Source organism: Dermacentor silvarum, chromosome 6, assembly GCF_013339745.2.
Source record: "Dermacentor silvarum isolate Dsil-2018 chromosome 6, BIME_Dsil_1.4, whole genome shotgun sequence".
In the NCBI taxonomy this organism is placed as follows: Eukaryota; Metazoa; Arthropoda; class Arachnida; order Ixodida; family Ixodidae; genus Dermacentor; species Dermacentor silvarum.
Window position 1 is genome coordinate 7,765,984 of NC_051159.1, and position 23,031 is coordinate 7,789,014.

General features: G+C 46.6%; 1 protein-coding gene across 1 annotated transcript in view; it reads left to right on the top strand.

Moving 5' to 3' along the window:
* LOC119455273 (uncharacterized) overlaps positions 1–23,031 on the top strand; it is a 191,245-nt gene that overhangs the window by 52,783 nt on the left and 115,431 nt on the right. Inside the window, exon 4 of the mRNA XM_037716676.2 lies at positions 22,325–22,398. Coding sequence (XP_037572604.2) covers positions 22,325–22,398 — 74 coding nt within the window. The remainder of the gene's footprint in view (positions 1–22,324; positions 22,399–23,031) is intronic.

A 23,031-nucleotide genomic window follows, 5' to 3' on the forward strand; every position in this document is an offset into this window, starting at 1 on the left:
CGACATGACCATAATTTACAAATCAGGGAAAAGGCACACCGACGCCGACTGCCTTTCGCGGTCACCCGTCGAGCCCGCAGGTACCGATGACGTGGACGTGGACGCTGCATTTTTGGGAGTCGTCGACGCCGTCAACATTTCACAGGAGCAGCGCCACGACCCAGAGCTGCTCCCACTCATTAATTTCTTGGAAGGCCGAACTAAAGACGTCCCGCGACTCTATGCCAGGGGACTGCCGTCATTTTGTCTGCGGAATGATGTTGTCTATAAGAAGAACTATTCTCCCAGCGGCAGCATGTACCTGCTTGTCGTACCGACATCACTTCGCAAAGAAATACTAACAGCATGCCACAATGAAGCCACCTCAGGTCATCTAGGCTACACGAGAACACTGTCCCGACTCCGACGCAAGTACTATTGGCCAAAGCTACCCGCTGCTGTGAAACATCATGTACAAACATGTCCCGACTGTGCCAGAGACGCAAAGCACCTCCCGGCAAGCCTGCAGGTCTCTTACATCCAGTCGAGGTACCAGAACAGCCTTTCACCCAAGTTGGAATGGATTTCCTGGGCCCATTTCCAACTTCTACAGCCGGCAACAAATGGATCATTGTCGCAACCGATTACCTGACGCGCTACGCGGAGACTGAAGCTACTCAGCGGGGCACAGCAGTCGAAGCGGCTCATTTTTTCATCGAAAACGTCGTCCTTCGGCATGGTGCCCCAGAAGTAGTCATCACAGACAGGGGAACTGCCTTCACTGCAGAACTTCTCGACTCGGTTCTCACACTATGTGGTACAAGTCACCGGAAAACAACCTCATATCATCCCCAGACCAACGGACTAACCGAGCGGCTTAATAAGACCCTCGCAGACATGCTATGCATGTACGTCGACGTGGAACACAAGAGCTGGGATCAGATTTTGCCTTATGTAACTTTCGCATACAATACCGCTCGACAAGAAACTACTCGAATGACACCCTTCAGCTTGGTCCACGGTCGCGAAGCCACGACGACATTGGATGCCATGCTGCCTCACGAATGTGACGACATACCTACCGACGTTGTCGAATTTAGTCAGCACGCCGAAGAAACCAGACAGCTCGCCCGCGTACGTATCTGCTATCAGCAACACCAAGATGCAAAACGGTACGATCTTCGACACAGGTCCGTTTCCTTCACTCCTGGCGATAAAGTATGGGTTTGGATACCCATACGCCGTCGTGGACTTTCCGAAAAACTGCTAAGACGGTACTTTGGGCCGTACAGAGTGATTCGACGCCTGAGCGACGTGACCTACGAGGTCGTTCCTGACAGTGAGAGTAACTCCAGTCGCCGCAAGCACTTACCCGAAGTGGTGCATGTCGTGCGGATGAAGCCGTATCTGCCGAACTAAGTTTCGTTTGTTCTTTTCTGTTGCTTTTTTTGTTTTGTTTTGTTTTCCGTGCCTTACTCTGTGCCATTTGTACACCGCCCTCATATGCTTAAGTTGCGCATCGGGACGATGCTTCCTTCGAAGGGACGCAAATGCCGCGCCTGTACTCGGATGAAGAGGAGGACTATGCGAGCAGGCATGCGCGCTTCTATCAAGGCGCGGCGAAGAAGTCGCAGTAGCGCGCTGTATTAAAAAGGCGACCCCCTGCTATTCCTCTTGATCAGGGCTGTGCGACCTCTGTTTTTGACGCTGCGACAATATGAATAAATTCAATTATCTGTCTAAATCAAAGAACAAAAAAAAGCGTTTTTTAGGTTATTACACTCTCGAAAAATGATTCCAGTTCCAGCAAATACTGACTCTTTTGTGCTTTCGCCACGTGAATTATCCGAATTATTAGAAAATATTGGAAAAGGACTGGAAGACAGGTTCACTTCAATCATTCCACCCTACATAGTGAAACCGTTACCACTAGAAGATTTTAGGGAAGTCACAACACAAGAACTGGCGGATGTTGTTCGCTATCTGTCTTCTTCAGCGCCAGGACCAGATGGAGTTAACACAGCCGTGATAAAAATTCAGTATGAATTGTCCCCACAAGAAATTTTGAATATGGTAAATTACTCTTTAAAAAGTGCATGGGTACCTTCGGAATGGAAACTTGCTAAGGTAATTCCGATACTTGAAAAACAGGGAGGTGGATATGATTTAGATAATATTAGACCAATTTCCCTCACATCAAATTTAGTTAAACTAATAGAACGAATTTTTAATTGTCGAATTACGACCTATATTTCTGAAAACCTAATACTTAGCCACTGTCAAATTGCTTTTAGATCTGGGTGCTCGATTTGGTGTGCGCACGTAGACTTAGAGAGTCGCATACAACTTGCTCGTCGCCGAAGAGAATATTCAGCATTAGTGACCCTAGCTCTAGCAAAAGCTTATGATTCCGTGGAACATGGCATACTGAAAAAGCAATTAGAGAATTACAGGTTTCCGAAATACATCATGGCGTGGCTGTCAGAAATTTTAAGGGAAAGAGAATTCTACTGTTTTCAAAACGGATGTTCATCGTCCAGGTATAAGCAGAAGATGGGAGTACCACAAGGGTCAGTATTATCTCCTGTTTTTTTTTTCAATAAATTTTTAAGCTCCATCCCGCTGCTCCAGGACATTCAGGTATACGTTTATGCTGATGACATCGCTTTTTTGCATCGAATATCTACATTCACTTTATCAAATCTTACAAAATTACTTATCTATTCCTGAAACTTATTGAGACCATACATATGTCTCTGAACGTTAGTAAAAGTGCACTCTTTCTCTTTCCTTTAGATGTTCCCGTTCAAATTTCACTGATGTATCGTCAAGAGTTCATTCCCCAGGTGGATTCTCTAAAATATCTGGGAATTACATATGATGGAACACTAAACTGGAAAAGCCACATTGAAAACGTCGCATTTAAGGCAACTCGGGCTGTAGGATGGTTGCGTAAAATCAGTAACCTAAGATACGGGTTGCGAAGAAACACATTAATTATGATATATAAAATGTATGTCCGACCCATCATGGAATTTCGATGTGTCTTTTTTTCTGGCTGTCCAGCTTATAAAATTGAACCTTTGGTACTATTAGAAAGGGAAGCTCTGCATTTGTGCCTTGGACTCCCTAAGTTTGTTGCAAACACCGTTCTGTATATGGAAGCGCGATTACCATGTTTAATTAGTAGATTCAAAATTCTTACTGTCCAAACATACCTTAAGTTTTACTATTCTCCCCAAAGAAGATCAATGTATGTTTTCATTACTGAACCAAGTACATTTTTAATAATCATTGGTCGCGACTGCACACCCCTCAGATCGTATTCGTGCAGGCACAGCTAACACCACTGAATGTACAAATTCAATGTATTCACCCAATAAGTCAATCCAAGAAAAACCTCCAAATTGAATTTGACGATATTTTCCCCTCGAATGCTAAACTAATGCCATTCCAATATTTAAATGACCAATTAGAAGATTACCTCTCTCACCAGGAAACAAACAATATAATCGCTACTGACGTTTCAATGTTGGACGAAAAGGCTGGCGTAGGCATCTTTTCTCCTTCTCTTACTTGGTCCTTTTCTATTCGCCTTCCGGATTACACGACTATTTTCATAGTAGAATTATTGGAGATTGTTTTAGCACTGCGCAAACTACCCCCGAATCAATTATCAGCTGTCGTAGTAACATACTCTCGGTCGGTATGTGTGTCCCTTTCCTCGGCAACGAATACAACTACCTTAAGTGTGTTTCAAAATTTAGTCCCTACAACGTTATAAAAAATTAATTTGCTCTGGGTTCCTGGACACTGCGGTTTATACATAAACGAAATGACAGATTTATTAGCCAGTACATATTTAAATGGACCTCTGCTTCATATATTACCGGATACAGCTTACGTCACTGCATCGAGATTCAGAACGTTTTGCCTACCAAATGACTTAAGGAAATTATCGCTGATCCCATCTACAGACTTTCAGCATCTCGGTTTTGGCTGGAATAACCAGTGGTGGTCCTTCTCGGCATTTAGAAGTTACAATCTCCAAATTACGCTGTCGCATCCCGGAATTGAATTTCTATTTACATAGAGCTGGTCTGACGATGCCCCCTCTGTGCCAAAATTGTAAGGAAATTGAAACAATAGATCACTACTTTTTATCATGCCGACGTTATTCAAACCAGAGAAAGATATTGCTCGAAGCTCCCCTCTGCAAAATTGGATTAAGATTAAATACACCAGTATCATTATCATTTGGGGCCTCCACCCTCGGCTATTGTGACAGAGACGTTTGTTGCGCAGTGTTTGAATTTTTAACTGAAACAAGACGATTACCCTGTTCATTATTGTAACTTTATTCTACCTATCAGATTCATTTCATTGAAATTTGTTTCTCCAAATTCGTTAGTAACATTGTATTTTTTCTGACCTTGATAGTAACCTCCTTTTTCACCCTTCAGTTAGTCTGACAGCTCGTTGGCACAGTATTCTAGTTACACCAAATTTTCATTTTTTTTGTTTTTGCCTTCTTTTACTTTGCGTTTCTCATTGTCAAAAATAATTTTTTAGCTACCTACTGCCGCCCGATTCTTGACCTATCCCCCTCAGTGGGTGCGAGCCATGATAAAGGATCATCATCATCATCATCATCATCATCATCATCATCATCATCATCATCATCATCATCATCATCTCCGTCCGCAACCTCCTGCTCGCGTCTCACAAGTCGACAGGATAAATGGCATGGCAGCCACCGCATCTGGCTCACATCATCATGCAAGTATTCAACACCACGCCGTGAACCCTAATCGCAGAGCGTCACCACCTATACACCGACCAGCATCATAACCGCATCACCGCAAGATCTGGACATACCCAAGTACACCGGATCAGTGGACGACGGGCCCGTGGAAGATTGGTTCCTATTCTTCGAGTTCCACTCATCCGCTGCACCATTGTCGGAACGCGAAAGGTCGCCAACTTTAATGATTACGTCACCGGTGAGGCATTTCGCTTTTACCTCACGCGCATCTTTGAAAACAACGAATCGTGGGAGAAAATCAAAGAGATGAGCAGTCGATTTAATGTATACGCTGCAGACACCCTCACTGTCCAACAGCTGGATAAATCGCAACTGGGTTCCCGTAGTCACCCGCAGTCTCCACATAGCAATGATCATCCGTGCCAACCAAAGCCACCCATGACTCGATCATCGACAAGTTTCTCATGTAGAGATCCTCCCAAAAAGACGAAACAAAATCGCACGCCTACCATGATTTCACCACGCACAATGGCCATAGTAAAGCCTCCGTTCGCTGAGCGATATCCAAGTCGCTTCGCTTGAAGACCAAAGTTTCCACTAGGTTTCAGTGCCGTAGAGGAATCGCGAACATCTGCGTCTTCATCATGGTATCATACTCCTGCCATCGCCAATGCATCAGATGCGTTCGCTGCGTCTTATACGTGTGACCCGCCGCCTGGTTTCAAGTCATGCCAGTCTTCAATGACGCTCATTCCGCAGCCCGTGCTTCACAGAATTGCTTCGTTCGTGCATGGCACCTCGAATTTTCCAGAGTCGGACCTATCACTGGAAGCACGTGCTGAAGTCACGTCTACAGCGACATCATCCAATAATCGAGCATCCAGGATTCCATGCTGCATTAATTCAGACTACGGTACCGTTCACAGCAGTCAAGCAAATAGCACTGCTATTTCTTCCCGCGGCGACATGAAGCAGACTGCCTTCCCGCCAAGACAACAGAAGAAAACCACCACGAGCGTGTGCTCTTTTCACAAGGAAGACAATTCACTTTCCTCAGCAGCGGATAAGCCACGTTCGTTAGGAGGCCAAGCCACTTCGCAACACAATCTTTCTTCCGCGCACAACACCACAAGGAGCCGCTGCCTCTGCAGAAGCGTCGCAGGCACCTAGCGTCGCTCCCTGCCATATGACAGTAGCACCCACTCATTACGGTGTCGCAGCAGCCACAGAAGAACCTTCTGTGATGCCTGGCACAATGCTTTTGCCACCAGTAAAATCTCCCACAAGCGAGCGCTGTGCCAGCTACCGACAGATTAGCATGTCAATTTGCATAACAAATCAAAGGCTAATTCTGATAGAAACACTACCTCAGCAACCCCCGCCGCAATATGAGAAACATAGTCAACTCCATCAATAACGTCCTCAACCACGACGACGACGTCGACACAGACGATGACAAAGAGCGTCGCCGGAAGAACAAATGCACCAACTCCATTAACAACTTCAGCGACCCCGACAACGGCTTCGACAAAATCGACGACGAAGAGCATCACCGAAAACACAGATGCAACAAGAAAGGCGTGAATGCGCAAGCCAGCTAAACGCAAGGCGAACCCAAGTAGGTCGTGTCCCAAGAAAAAAAAAAACATCACCAAGGACCTTTACAACATGACCAGTCAAAAACTGCGCCTATTGCAGGGACAACTGCGACGACACCGCATGTGACGGGGAAAGATAGATAGATAAACTTTAATTCAAAGATAGTTTTGTCTTGCCCCAATGGGGCATCGCTAATGGTCGGGGAGATGCAGGGAAGAACTGGAAATGGAAGAATAGGTGAGGTTGAGGGGAGAAAAAAAAACCCGGCACAGGTGAGTGACAGCGGAAGAAATATAATTTGAAACATGAACACTGAGGGGACAGGTGTACCTGGAAAAGCGTTACAACGCACCAGACACCGGGACGACCCCACTTAGAGCCCAATCTACTTGAACTCCTGAACCAGAACAAGCCATAGAACTCGACCTATACCTCAAAACTGTTACTAAAGAAATTATAAGCCAATCCAAGACAGCTAAGCGACCTAAAAACATAACTTCATCAGAGAATCGTATAATTTCAAATCTTAGTTGCCGGAACGACATTGTCATTAAGGAAGCAGATAAGGGTGGAAGTATAGTTATTTGGCCGATATATAGGTACAAGCACGAGGCTTACAGACAGCTAAACAACCCTGAACATTACCGTAAGCTAGACAATGATCCGACGTTACCATACACACTGAAAATTACCAACAGGCTGAAATCACTTTTGGATGATGAATTGATAACACCGTCAGAATTCAAATTTCTTAAACCAAGCAACAAAGCTGCAGGACGCTTCTACCTCCTTCCGAAAATTCATAAAATTCCACACACTGAACTTCATACCGCTAATATCCCAGGGCGTCCGATAGTATCGAACAACAACACCCCGACAGAAAGCCTCTCCGCATTTCTTAACCACTTCCTTGGTGACTTTCCGAAAACACTGGCGTCATTTGTACAAGATACCCCCCATCTACTCAGAATTATAGAGGACATTAATACAAAAGGCACACTACCGCAAAACATAATTCTCGCAACACTAGACGTCACGGCCCTGTACACCAACATTCCAATCCCTGATGGTTTAAACTCGATAAAAGAAACGCTGTCCAAACACAATGCACAACACTCTATTGAAGTATACTTGTCTCTTCTTGAACTAGTTCTGACATATAATTACTTCGAATTTGAGGAAAATTACTATCTACAAATACATGGGACAAGTATGGGCACACCTTTTGCACCAACCTACGCCAACATATTTATGGGTACTCTAGAAACGGATTTCCTATCTCGTTGCACGCACAAGCCCCACACATACCTACGATACATAGACGATATATTCATAATATGGGAACATGGTCAGGAAAGTTTAGATAAATTTGTAACTTTCCTAAATTCTTTTCACACAACAATAAAATTCACATCGGAATCTTCAAATGAGCGCATAAACTTTCTGGACACAACAATATATATTGATAATGGGACACTAAAGACAACGCTGTATAGAAAACCTTTTGATAAACAACAGTACCTAGACTATACAAGCCACCATCCCAGACATTGCAAACAAGGTATCTTTAAAGGCCAAGCCACACGACTTCGTCGCATTTGCGTTGAAAACCATGACTACATAGACAGACTCGATCACCTTAAGGAAACCCTATCAAGCAGGAACTACCCGAACACTGCCCTTCAGAAAGCCTACACCGCTGCAACCAAGCTTGATCGAGCCAAGGTCCTCAAACCCCGCCCTAAGATCACAAGGACAACAACGCCTCTGCTTACTACTAAATTCTCAAACGCACTCCCCAACGTGAACAATATCCTCAGGAAATACCACCCAATTCTCACCAGCAACCAGAAACTTAATAAGATCTTTCCCGACCCGCCCAGAGTAGCCTACAGACGGAACAGTAATTTCAAGGACATTCTTGTACACGCCAAACTAAGGACAAAGACGAAGCCAACATCCGGTCCCTGTGGCCGCTCCAGGTGTTCCACATGCAAACATATTCAATCTACTACTACAGTAAAAAGTACAGCGTCAGATTACATTCACAAGGTAACTGCGAATTTCACCTGCACGTCAAGCAACGTAGTCTACTGTCTAGAATGTGCCACTTGTAACAAGCAATACATAGGTGAGACTGGACAAGAAATGCACACGAGACTCAACGGCAATCGCGCAGATACAAAACACAATTTACCTAAAGCAGTAGCCAGCCACTTCAATGAGCACGGCCATATATTTGATGAAGCAAGACTCTATATACTACAAACAAATTTTCGTTCACCTCGCGAGAGAAAATATACAGAATCATACCTCATACACAAGTTTAAATGCCTGCACCCCACGGGGATGAATTTATCACGTGGCAACTTAGAATCGCTAAAAGCAGTAACATAAACCTTAAATTGTTATACCATTAACAAACGCGCAAAACAAGTTAAACCACCAGCTAATCTCGATACTCAACCTCACCTATTCCATTTCCAGTTCTTCACTGCATCTCCCCTACCACTCAATTTATTATCCTCCTCCATGCTTTTACTCATTGATAAACCATACGAACGCTTTTTCAGGTACACCTGTCCCCTCAGTGTTCATGTTTCAAATTATATTTCTTCCGCTGTCACTCACCTGTGCCGGTTTTTTTTTTTTCTCCCCTCAACCTCACCTATTCTTCCATTTCCAGTTCTTCCCTGCATCTCCCCTACCACTCAATTGATTATCGTCCTCCATGCTTTTACGCATTGATCAACCATACGAGCGCTTTTCCAGCTACACCTGTCTCCCCCCCAGGTTTAAAAATATTTGTTCTACACTGTCACCCTCCTGCGCCGTTTTTTTTTTTCTCAAACGCGCGTTTTCTTTTTTTTTCCTTTTTTTTGTTTGTTTTTTTTTCTCCACACGAGATCCACACCGAGACAGTCCAAAATCCCAGACGCCACGATACCTTTTTCGGCGCCTTGACCACACAAGGTCTCGCCAATTCTGTATACCGCCGCGACGACGCCTAGGGCGAACTAGTGAGGCTAACGTCCCTTAACGGACCAAGCTGCTCCCTGTCAACCACAAAATTACCCGATGCCTTGATGCTACGCTACTCAAGTCATGCTTTCAACTCGTATTGTGACCTGCACACTGACCGGCTCTTCAGGGACCCCAAACGCACGCCGATCACGACTCCTCCGAACGCTCACTCGCCTCTCGCTCCCCCAACCCCCTCTGACGGTGTTTTTTTTTTTTTTTTTTTTTTTTTTAACATAGTTTTTTTTTTTTTTGCCACTTTCTCGCTCTCCCGCTCTTGTCCCCTCGTCTTAGAAACCGCGCTAGCCAGTCAAGCGCCGGCGCTCATTTTCTTTTCAGTTTCTCCCTTTACAGACAGCCACAGCGGACATCGACGTGACGTCACTCCACTAACCCTTTAAAACTAACCCGCCGAGGATGACGAGGCCGCCTTTGACGAAGATAGGTCCTCCTATCGAAACGTTGGCCAGCCTTTCTGAGGCACCTTATCCCTGTTTATAATCCTTATTCCTCGTGTGCTACTCCATTAGTCAGCCATCTTTTTTTGATTTTGGACGGCCAGTATGTCGTTTTCCCAGGAACGTACATCGTCAAGGAAGTCTTCAACGCCAGCAATCAAGTCAGCACCTAATACGACAAATGCGAAAACAGCGCAAGCAACGGCCAAAAGGGCAAGTGCTACCTTCTGGAATAAAAAACACAACAGAAACACACGTGCACACGTTCAACCACCAGAAACGAGCCGACTTCATGCAAACGGTGCCTCTCTCATGAGAGTAATCTGTCAAGGGCAGCTCAAAGCATGCAGTCTTCGGTCCACATGCGCTAGCTTCAAGCCCAACTACAGATTATGCTCCTTCATGATGCTTGAACTTCACTCAGTTGTGCTAAATGCTCAACATGTAATCGCATCCATGATCACGTGCTTCGGCGCATGTATACGTCGTCCGGAGCGCTACAGTCAGGCTCGTCCACCAAAGCTATGCGAGAAGTTAGCGGATAGCTACACTTTTCTGTGAAGTTGGCAAGGGTTACAGAGTCATCTTGAGATATTGGACTAACTGCGCATTCTTATGCTTTTCATTCATCCGCCCCTGCACCTACGACTCTCTCGGGGGGAGGGGGAAGGGTGTAATGAACCACACAAGGACGGTGCAGTGCATTAGTGGGGAAAGAGGGAGACGAAGATTAAAGGCCGTGTTCGGGCGGCTATGATTGTCTCTCCGTCCGCAACCTCCTGCTCGCGTCATATATATGAGCACATGCGAGTGTGCGCGCGCTATATTGGTCGCCGACCTATGAGGGCCCCGCCTCCATTGAAAGGAGACTTTAAGCCCTGACCATGGCTCACCCAATGCTTTGTTTTCGCATTGAAGTTCAAAATTCGACGATATTTTAATGGAACGCCAGATGCCTGAAGTCCCGTATCTGGAATTTCTGCCAATTTGTTTTGGAGAGGTGGTTTCCCTTGCTCGTTATTTGCAAACCAAACATATAAACTCATTACATTACCTGGATACGAAGCTTTTGTTTCTTCCACGTGCGAGGAACAGAGCGACATAGACTCGGCATGTATCGCATACTGTTCAGCTCCATGACTACCACCAACACGTATGCTTTCTTATCAGAAGAAAAATCCGCCAAATTTGCCCATCAGCCGGTTTGACTGTGAAAGAGCGAATTACATATTAATAGAAACTGATCACCACTGGGTCATCACTGGTCACTTCAATACGCACCACTTGCTTTGGGGAAGCCCCAAAATCCAAACTCCAGTGGCAAGAATGCTGTGTCACTTCCCTCTGATTATGACCTCTGCTTCATGAATGATGGCAGCCCGACGTATCTGCGGAGTCCCACATATGGTAGCTGCCTGGACCTGTCTAGTATTACGACGCTTCACATCACAATGTAATTGGTCCGGCGACATCGAGACTCATGGAAGTGATCACATTCCCACCTACTTAAGAATTAATGAACTCAATGGGTCTTTTTGTCAAAGTGTCTCGAAAGCAACTGACTGGACTGTGCATGTTTGGAAGAAGGTGTCGGGAAGATTTCGACGACAACGTCGAGTATACCATCGCAGAGGTAATGAAAACTACCAAGTGTTCATTATCGCTGTCATCAAACCGAACGGATTTTGACATGCAACTTGAGAGACTTCGCGAGATTGGACGGCGTGCAGAACGACAATACAGACCTGTATTGTCGTGTGTATTGTCGTGATTTAGTGCACCTCTGCACTAAATCAATTTACGGAGCCATGTAAAACATTTTGTGAATAAATGAATCCTCGCAAGCCGCTGTCACATATCTGGAGGATTGTGCGTGGTCTTCATTCATCCCCACAACAACGATGCACATTTGCAACCTTTGCCCTCCGTCTCGGTCGAACGGAGCTTGATGTGGCGGAGACATTTTTTGCCTGAATCTCTGGCGAGCCTGTCAACAACAGTGGTGACGTACTCCCCCCCCCCCCCCCCCCCCCCCCCCCCCCCCCCCCCTGTAGCTTTTAAAGGCTCTAACGTGCCTTTTACCATGGTAGAACTCGAAGCTGCCCAGGCTGATCTAAGTGATCCTCCTCTCCAGGCCCTGACGGCGTCGCCTATGCGGCCCTGGGACTCATTGCACAAGAGACAGAGGGTGAGTCGGCTGGTACCATTGCTAAAGCCGGGAAAATCCCCGTAAGGCTTGACGACATATCGCCCCATAGCTCTGGTCAGTTGCATCACAAAGGTGATGGAAAGTCCATTCCTGGACCGTCTAGAATAGTTTCTCGAGCGTTACAATATCTATCACGCTCCTATGGCAGACTTTCGTCGGGATCATTCCAAAATTGGAAGCGCCATTGAACTCAAAACGTTTGTTAAAAATGAGAATAAGCGCATATCGCTTGCTCTCTTTCTCGACGTGAAAGGCGTGCAAGACACCGTTGAACATGACGCCATCTTCAACTACTTGGAGCCTATTGGAATTGGCCGCCGCATTTGTTGGTTATCCTCCTACGTAACTCACCGGTTGTCTTTTTGTACAAACAGAAGCTGTCCCCACAGCTTAACATTACACGTATCGCGGCGTGCCTCACGGAGGAGTATTAATCGTGTATTTTTTGCGCTGTTACCCTATGGAGGAGTATTAATCCCCACGTTGTTCAATGTGATCTTCATTGTAATAATTGAAGCGTTACCAAAAACATTCTACCTCTCAATACACGCGGGTGACATTTGCCTTTGGACTTTTGCGGTTACTCACCTTCAGGTGCGTGCTCCATTGCATCAGGCAGCAACCTTAACAACAGCCTGCCTTCAAGGACAGGGCTCGGCTGTATCGACTGGTAAATGCACGTTGATTGATTGATTGGTTTATTGATTGATTGATTGTCTTGACGCGTAAACCTATGACGTAATACCCAGTCTCCATTAATGGACGCACTGTCAACTACGGAAAAACCCATCGATTTTGGGGAGTAATAATCAACCGTAATGTTTCGTGTATTACCCATGTACCTCGATTCACATGTGGGAAAACATGCTCATGCTTCAGTTATACAGAGCTGTTCTTTTAGGATTTCTACGCTACAGCCTTCCAGTGTTTTCTAGTACGTGCAAGTCAAATGTTCGTTCCTTAGAGAGCTTACAGGGCGAAGCACTAGGCACGTGTTTTGTACTTTCTCACTGCGCTTCAACATCTCCAGCAATCGTGCTCGCCAAAGATCATCCCATCGAAACATACGTTGCTGTGAATTGTTTGATGGCACTCACTCCTCATCCTTCACGCGTCCCCGATCGCACTCGGTTCTTGCCCTCGCAGAGACCTCGTGCTACGTTTTTCCAAGTTTTCATCAACCGTTAAGATTGTATTCCATCACGATGCACACCAGCAGCAAGGCCTCCATTTCCCTTGTGGTGTCTCTAACAGCCTCAGGTGCGTCTGAATATTTCAGATGTAAAGAAGTAGTCAATTAATCCAAAATAGCACTGAAACTGATGATGCTGCTATTAATGAAAGGGACGCACGGGGACCGAATTCTCATCTATATCGAAGGTTCGGTCTAATCTACCAGCTCTTCAGGTGTCATAGTCATTCCGGATACGAAAACATACAATTAAATTGAAACTGTCACATATGTCAAAATCAACGGCACCGGAGCTTGCGGCACTACGTGGTGCTGCAGAATACTTCCTGCAAGAGACACCTTGAAAATGCGTTATTTTTGCCGCACCTCTGAGTCTGCATTTCGCCGTATATCACAGGACTCGTGAGCAGCTGGTATATGAGATAAAAGAGGACTAGTATCAAGTTGCCGCCAAAGAACGTGAAAATATATTTCAGTGGCGGCCTGGACATACCTGCGTTGCTGGTAATGGCCTCACCCACGAGGCTGCCCTGTCCGCCCATGGAGGAGCCTGACCAGATTCGATCCCAATATCGAGAACCCTGGCTCCAAGAAAACCACCCGATATTTCATCATACACTTGATAACTTGCGACCTAGTTAACAAGAGAGGGATTCTTAAATATTGATTCAAGCTTGCATAAAATATAAGAGTAAGTAACCGAATCAAAAGCTCTGGAGAGGTCGACAAAGATAGAATGAAGTTGGTAAACTAAATCAAGCGCACTAACAATGTCGTGACTAAATTCTATCAATTGAGTAATGGTACGGTAACCAAGTCGAAAGCGCATTGAAAGTTGGATCAAATATTTTTATTAACAAGGTAGTGAGAAATATGCCTATTTACTATGTCGCCCAACATTTTGCACGAGTGTTATGCTAGAGAGATCGACCTGTAATTTAACAAACACTGTTTGTCGCCAGATTTATATAACGGAATAACTATTGCGGTTTTCCATGACGAAACGACCATACTAGTTCATAGTTATTGATAGTGATTTCGTGAAGATAAACGTTAGGTAGCGGTAACACCAAAGAGAATAACGACGCAGAAAAGTATTGGGAATCTCATCGGGGTCGAACGTTTTTTCATGTCAACGTTCAGGATCATGTGAACAACACCTTCCTCAGAGACAAAGACATTTTCAAAAGGCGGATACACATCACTGCTGTGAGGAGGAATTTTGTGGTTGTCTATTGTGAAAACATTGAAAATGCGCACTGCCGTGGCGATTAGCTTAGGATCACTAGAGGCTGCATTGTTAATGATAAACGTATTGCTAGAACTTACGTTAGGAAAAATTGTGCTCCAGAATTTTCTAGGATTACTGCGCAATAACTTAGTTAAGGTAACATTGTAGTACAAATCACTGGCTTCATTTGTCTTAGCGCGACATTAATCTTTGATAATGTGAAACTGCGCTGTAGCATGGATGTCACCGGCTTGCTTTGGGCGTCTCAATCTAGAAATGTGACGGGACATGTGTAGTAATTCTCTAATCATCCAAGAGACCCTTCAGTTCTGTTTCTTAGTTTTCGGATGCATAAAGCTTCGGACGCACCTAAGGACAATATTTTGCAAAAACTAAACTCAAATATTAACACCGCAGGACGCGCTAATCTGTTGGAACTGTTCGAAATAATTACATAACAAATCAGCAATTGAGTCATCATCAGAACGATTGAAATCGTGAAAAGTACGATAAATAGAACTAGATGCAGGGACGCTAAAGGAAATTGACACTAGTACAGCTTTGTGATCCGACAGACCATCTACAACTTAGCATTCATACCCGTCATCAGGAAAACACGCACTGACGAACACAAGGTCCAAAACGGCTGCCCCTCGGGTGCTGCAATCAACAATCTGCTTGATACCAAATCAAAGTGAAAGGTCGACCAACTCTTTGCACAATAGGAAATCTTGACCAGACACACAAACTTGGCCAGTGTATACCAGGAGAATTGAAGTCGCCCATTAATATAACGGCAGAAATCTGCTTTTGAGTGTCCATATAATTGCTATCGCAATAATAGCAGAAGAAGCGCTATGGTCGTTCATGAAATTGCTTGACGTTTGAAGACCTGTAGTGGATGATCCCGAAGAGGGATAATCACCAATTAAAACAGTTTTCATAGGAAGGTTAGTTAACCTTACACCAAACTGTCTCAAGCTCATCAGGCCCTTCAAGCAGAGAAAAGTTTAGGTCAGACCTCAGAAAGAGTGCGAAACCACCGCCTTTTCTTCCATCTTTGCGGTCACTCCGAACTACAGTAAAACCGGGTGGTGACACTTCTAAGTCGCAGATTTCGTCATGTAGCCACTTTTCGGTGACTCCGACAATATGAGGCCAGTAATTAGTTGCAAAAGATACGAAATCAGCAATTTTATTTATTATTGCGATAGCAATTATATGGACACTTCAACCGGATTTCTGCCGTCGGCGTCGCCGTCGCCGTGAGGTTCCGTATAGATAAAATCTTCGCCGCGCGCCGTATGCCCGAGTGGAAGCGTGCGGGGACGCGCGCTATCACGGAGAGCGAACGCAATCAATCTCCCACGGGCAAGCAAGCAAGCGGGAAGCCAGCGCCGGAGGGAGCGGGGGGTGGGGTGGGGGGGGGCACTTCTACTCTGCTAACAACCGCGCTCGTCGCCTCGCCCGCACCGTCTCTTATCTCCACATGGTATGCGCTGTGCATTCGCCGCTCAGTTTCCGTTGAAGCGATACACCGCACGTACCTCGCCCGCTGCGGCGTATGCGCTTGCTGCCAGCGTTTTGACAGTCGTTGTCTGCAGTCATTCAGTGTGATCTATTCATGTTTGTTTGTGCGCGCTCACACCACGCTTGTTCATTCAGTTAGTAATAGTCGGGCCACATTTTCCAACACACGCTACACATGCGATGCTGCCCAGATCGGCAGTGCAGCGCTACAGGTGTGTCCCTTCGCACGCGCTGCCCACGGGAAGCGCTTCTCATCAACACCACCGTTTCACACGCGCCTTATAGTGGTCATCGAGTCTCTCTTCATGTCGGTCTACTTACGCCGCAGCACACCTGCTTACTTAATCAGCTCATGTTTACTACAATTCATATTGCTACCAAAGCCGCTCACCTTACTTCGTATGACATTGCTGTGTAGCTATCGCATTCATCGCTTCACTCTTAGGGCGAAACTGGGACATTTTTTAACTTCTGTCATCAGTATTCAACAGCCGAAGGTTATCATAAGAATCTTGACGCCGTCAGTGCGAACCTGCTCGTTTAACAGTTGAGTGAATCTTTGAAGAAGTAGTAGAAGTATTTGTCAAGGTTTTCGCGCTGTCATCTCAGGTGTATTTCAAGTTGTCGATGAAAGCATGATGATAGCGCAAACGGACTATGTGACCGTTATTCTTGTAAGAAGCGGTAACTTCCCAATGAGTTTTTGTGATAGAATGTACGCGAGCCAAGAAATTTTCAGTTATATGAATATCAGTGCCTTTCAGTCTAAATGCATTTTAAGTACAACCAATTTGTTGCGGTAGTCCAGAAGCGTAATGATGGTGGGACGCAGTCGATTGCAATTTATTTTACCTATTCCATGACATCGTTTGATTTAGGGGCACTCAATTTTCATTTATCCTGTATATAATTGTAAGACCTGAGTTAGCAAATATTTGTTAGTTTCTTCTTTGGGTTGGGAAACTCCATGCAAAATAAAGTTGTTTCTACGTGAGCGCTTATCGAGGTCGTCTTTCCAAGACAAAAGTTTTTTTGCTGTCATTCGATGATCGGATTTTAATGGATAGTATTATCACCGGAGCACTGACTTTAAAAGCGGTAGACAGGAACTCAAGATCGAATACTCGTTCTTCAAGTGCAGCAAAGCGAGAGTTAACTGTATGTTGAAACTGCTTAATGTCGCGATATCTCTCTTTTGTCCTTCAAGTAGCTGAGAAAGCATATTGGCTATGTCAGGATTTACACCGACAGGAGCTATGCCGTCAGCTTTGCCATCCGAAGATCCAGAGTGTGTTAAATCTGCGATAGAATTACCTCTAGAACGAGTGAGCTTTTCGAAGTTATCTTTACAGGATTTGGAGGGGACCTGGATTAATCTCAACGTCGCCGCTAAGAAGCAGTGCGCTGAACTAATACATGACACAAGAGTGCAAAGAAACGAGCCAAAAACCATGACCATGTGGTCGAGGAAACAACAGCAGGCAACGATAGTCTGAGCGAACAGTGGTAACTCCTTCAAAAAAACATCCCTGCGCAAAAAGCAGAGTGCGGATGAGCATACTGTTGACGCTGTTGTTACCTCGTCCACTGAAGCCAGAAGCTCATGGTGCGGGTTTTATATTCTCGAAGATGTCACGGGACCATGAAGACCGGTATCAGAAACGTCCAGAACAATGTCATGGATGACGTAGGCATACGGATCCCTTGATGCGCAGGTAGAGAAACTATGACTGTCTTTCACCAGGGAGATAGGGCTGTCCAGGCGCAGGCAGAAGCTATCCGCGTGCTGAACAGGTATCTGTGAAGCACGTAGGCAGATTGTAGGCCGCAGAGTTCGACAGCCGGCGCAGCGCAGTAGATGGCTCGATCGGCAAGGCAGAAGAAAGACTGCGCAGAAAACAGAGCGCGGATTAGCATACTGTCGTCGCTGCTGTTGCCTCGCCCACTCATTAACAGGATGTGCTTAAGGTTTCGCGTGAATCCCAGAAAGATCCTGTTCTAAGCCGTGCGGAAGTTATCGAGAGTCTTATCAATGTACAGTGCTACTAGATCTGCTATGTGCGCTTCAAGGATGCGACGCTCTTCCGTCCAACGAGTTTGCACAGCTCAAAACTACGCGTTTCCCCCTACAAGCTGCTCTTTTAGACAAGCGCATTCGTCTTCTCTTAAAGTCGCACGTTTCTCACTCTCTGTAGTCCACTGCTGCTTCACCCAAACTCTCAGCTTTGCGGTGATGCCGACAAACCACAGCCGAAAATAAATGTATTCTGCTTCTTCTTCTTCTTCTTCTTCTTCTTCTTCTTCTTCTTCTTCTTCTTCTTCTTCTTCTTCTTCTTCTTCTTCTTCTCAACTTCTGCAGGCTCACGCTCTCTGCCTTCTCGACAAGCTCTCTGAGATCCACAATGTTTTGTTTGCTCTGCTGTGTGTTTACAAATGGCCTCGTCATGTCACCGACACCATTGTCACGAAGCGACAAGTTAGCTTTCTTCTCCTCCTCCAGGTCTTCCAGGCAGACGATTCTTCAAAGAGTCCTCGTAGCCGTCCGGTGACACATTGCACTCAGGGATGCCAACTTAGGAATACATCATTTTATTGTAGGACAAAGTGGCATACGCCGACTAGCGGCGGCCGATTCTCGGCTCGCTCGCTTCCTCCGTTTCATCTCTACACTCCCGTTTAAATCCTTTGCGAATTGGGGCGGGACTCTTGTTTTAGGTCCCCTCGCTCACATTCTACCAATCAGTTCTTTTCCAAGTAGGCGTGATCATCAACAATACACACTGTACCCGCCTCCAATTTCCAGTCCGGTTTTTGGAACACAGCGACCAATATCACATAAACGAACGCCACATGGCCCTCTTGCTCGAGGCTCACACGCCTCGGTGCAGTTGGCCCGGTGCAATGGCATGCCCCGCGAACACATAAATCGCCCCGCGAGCCGCTAACCCCGGACATGCCGCAGAATCGTACTCGAGCGCGGCGTTGCCGCGAGGTCTCCCGTTACATACGCATGCTCGGCGGCGTAAACTGTGTGTCTCCCACACCGCAACGGGAATGCCGCCACCCGCGGCAGTGCCTGTGTTTGTGTTAGCCCCCGAGAACGCGCCTATATGCCGCTGAGTGACATGCGCGCTGTAAGGCGGCTGCTTGGCCTCTCGGTATACGTACGCTTCTCCGTTAAATGTCCGTATATCCTAGGCACCGCAGTGGAAGTGCGCCATCCCCAGCGGTCCCCGTCTCGAAAAGCAGCGCTGTTCTAAGAACCCAAACGACGTCGGCTGTGAAAGAATAAAATGTCACAGTTTCGCCCTAAGGGCGAAGCAATGAATGCGATAGCAACACAGCAATGTCATACGAAGTAAGGTGAGCGGCTTTGGTAGCAACAACACGCAGAACTGTTGTCGACGCCATCGGCGTTTTGCCCGCGTTCGCTCAAAATGCGTGCGGCGTTGGTGACTGTTGCCGGAGCCTCTGATATAAATAGGCACTGCGTGCCGCAGCTAAACGTCGCCTCCCTTCCCTCCCCCTCCCCCACGGCCTCTCGCTCGTTGGAAGAAGGCGCGTTTGCTCTACATACATGGTGATTGTGAAGGAGAACAGAGACGCCTACTTCTGCAGCCCTTAAGCGAGCACGGCGCAGAACGCGCGTTTGTTCTCCGCCGTGCGTTCACTCCCCGTGAAAGACGCGCCCCTCGCGCCCTTTCACTCGCACATACAGCGTTCGGCGCGCGGCGACGATTTCTTCTCCAAATGACGTCATACGGAACCTCACGGCGACGGCAACGGCGACTGCGACGGCGACGCCGACGGCAGAAATCTGCTTTTGAGTGTCCATATAATTGCTATCGCAATAAAACAACCGCGCGAGTGTCATGCTTGTGGCCCCCGGGTGGCGTTCAATGCATGTAAAGCTGATTGGATCAGCCAAATTAACTCTATACGTCGTGTGTTACAGATTCTTGATGTCCGCCTAGTCATCGGGAATAACGAGACCGTTTATACATACGCAGAGAACGAAAAGATGTATGAACTCAAGGGCATAACCACATAAAGGACAAACCAAGCAAACCAGCAGGCATTCGTAACAAGGTTCAAGGGGCCCTATAAATGGTACTGAAATATGTCACCGGGTCATGGTATTTTAAAGGGGGAGGCATCCTGGAACTCGCGGAGAGGCCGACGGCGATGTTAGGCACCGGTGCAGTTCAAACCAGGTAGCGATTGTCCAGGCCGGTGTAGCGTGCCTTAGCACAAGAACATAACTACATGCAGATCCGCCGCAGAGGCTTAGCGGCTGTGTTGTTGCGCTGCTAAGCACGAGGTCGCGGGATCAAATCCCGGCCGCCGCGGCCGCATTTAGAGGGGGGGAATGCAAAAACACCTGTGTCCCATGCATTGGGGGCACGTTAAAGATCTGGTGGTCAAAATAATTCCGGAGTCCCCCACTACGGCATGCCTCATAATCAAATCGTCGTTTTGGTAAGTACAACCTCAAACTTCAAATTCAAGTGACTTCATAACTGATACTTTTCCTGCCCAGCTCTCAAAAAAATGTGGTTGATCCCTCTTATATAGGAATCGGTATAGAACACGAAAGTGAAACGTGTCTTCACAGAAGTAGTGTAATGTTTATTGCACATTGATATATAATGTCTATTGGTGTTTTGTGGCTAAAGCGCCCTTAGGCGTTGATGCACCCACGCTGACGCCTGGTGGCACGTCTCCTCCATCACGACTACCAACGTCGATGACCATGAGCAACCGTCGTGCATATGGAAGCTGCACTACGCTGCACACGCTAGCACAACGCGAAAGACGAAGCACGTAACTGACCCACTAATACAACGCGCAAGACAAAGCACGTAACTGAATCGTCACCGAGTCAAATCAGCGCGTACAGCGCGTCGTAATTGCAGCCTCCGCGATCAACTTCAGAAACATTTTCAGAGCTAATTGCGGAGGCGACGCTCCGCTGTGCTGAGTACGGTGAACGCCACCTAAGTGGCGTTGGTAGTGCTTCTTGATGCCAGCGTCCCTTCGAATGCTGGCATCGAGGCGTCGTAGTGCTGAGACCACCGAAGCGTTCACTGTCGGTGCGCGTTAGTGTCATAATGCAGTACTTCTCTTTTCTGCTCGTAGGCGGCGGCACCGCCCCGAGCAAGAGCGCGGGTACACGGAGGAGTGTTAGATATATAAGGCGCGTCTGTGTAGCTCTCTGCAAATGCGTTTGTGGCGCAATGGGTTAAACGCTCGGCGATCTATCGTCGCGGACCGAGAGGTCGTGGGTTCGATTTCCAAATTTTGCATGTTTGTCGAACTTTTTCTTCTGGTTTCTTTCTCTGTATTATGTTCTATGACGTATTTCCGTGACGGAAATACGTCAGTGAAGTCTTGGTGGACCCCGGCATTAAACACTTTCGTGTTAAAATCGCGGTTCCTTATACCTGCTCACAAATCAATTCTACAACTCTATCTCAGCAATAAAATTGGAGGACGCTTAAGCTTCGCCTTTAAGAGTAGAACGCGACAGCGTTATCGGGACCCGTTCGCATCGCAACGCGTGGCGGTAGGTCTGGTAGAAATGCTGGAAAAGGGGTTTGAATTTCCTCGTAGCAGAATTAGGTTTTCTCGTATATTCAAATTACAATCCGACGCCGATTGGTAAACAGTCCGATGGCGAATCCGACGCCGCATGGAAAAGCCGTACTTTACCATTTTCCTGACGAATTTCACTGTAAGAAATTCAAGTTTTGTTCACCAAACCCTGCACCACGTGGAGGGCCTGCGCGGTCGGGGTGGTTGGGAATGATTTTCCCCGCCACCCGCATCGCACGCCGGTTGCCGACGCCGGATTTTCTGCGACGCGGGGCCCTTAACCCTGTCGCGTTAAAAAGCGATATCGCAGTTCTGTAAATGGTACGTAACTATTCAGACACCTTAAAGCGGACAAAATTGGTTTATTATGCCCCGCTCTGAAATATGGCACTCATATGTAGTTAAGAATATTGCGATACCCCCCCCCCCCTCCCCCCACGCATTGCAGTAATTTCCGTCAATTGTAAACATATATCACTTTTATCCTATTGGATGCTCTGCCAGATGCTTTTTACAGAACTAAGACAACTGTTGCTTGGCGCATATTTACGAAACTTCCCAAATTTGTAGTAACATTCGATACAATTCGAGGCTCTAAATGAAAATGAGGTTTCCTGCAGTAGGTAGAACGTACTCGGTCTCCTCTCTTAAATGCAACAACTATAATTTTGTCCATTGAGGGCATATTTTCCTTTTACGTGTATTCGAATAGTGAAATCATAATTCGCTTCCCTTTTGTATGCAGAGGAGCTGCTACAGCAGAAAGCCGAATCCCGCCGCCAGGAGCGCTTGTCAGAGCAGCGTCAACTGGAGATAGCGGTAAGTGCCGCTACATCCGGTGCAATATTATTGGGAAGCATTTTTCCCCATCTCGCCTCGCCGTTGTCATGGGTCAACGGGCAGACAACTACTGCCATCCACAGTCGAGGATTAGAGTAGCTGCAGCTTCGGTTGGTAGCCCGGCGTGAGCTCATCGCGCACGTGCGACTGTTCTGCGAGCGCCTCCTCTCTTTCGACGCACGGCCTTGAAAGCGCTGCGTGAAGTGAGCGTCAAGTTTCGTTCTGGCGACGTCGTATTCCGGCGTCGTGCATGCAGCAAGAGCCCCGAACGAGCGTCGCGCCGGTGTACCTGGCTCGGTTTCCCGTCGGCGCCTAAACCACTACGCAATGGGAAAACGGGAGAGCGCGTCTTCTGCCGCTAGGACCCAACGCGCGTTGGCATCTCGAACTGCAACGATTCTCGCTGAGTCTCTAATGTAGATATGTGTGTATAATGAGCTACAGTGTTGTATAATGTTGTTCTTACAAACAATGTGCATTTAATACTTCATAAAATATAAACCATACAGTATATATTAACTCTACATGCCCGCTCGCTGCAGAACAGTTACACTGACCCCATAGAACCAAGGTATAGGCGCTTCGGTAACTCGTGCTGCAACGATTCGCGCA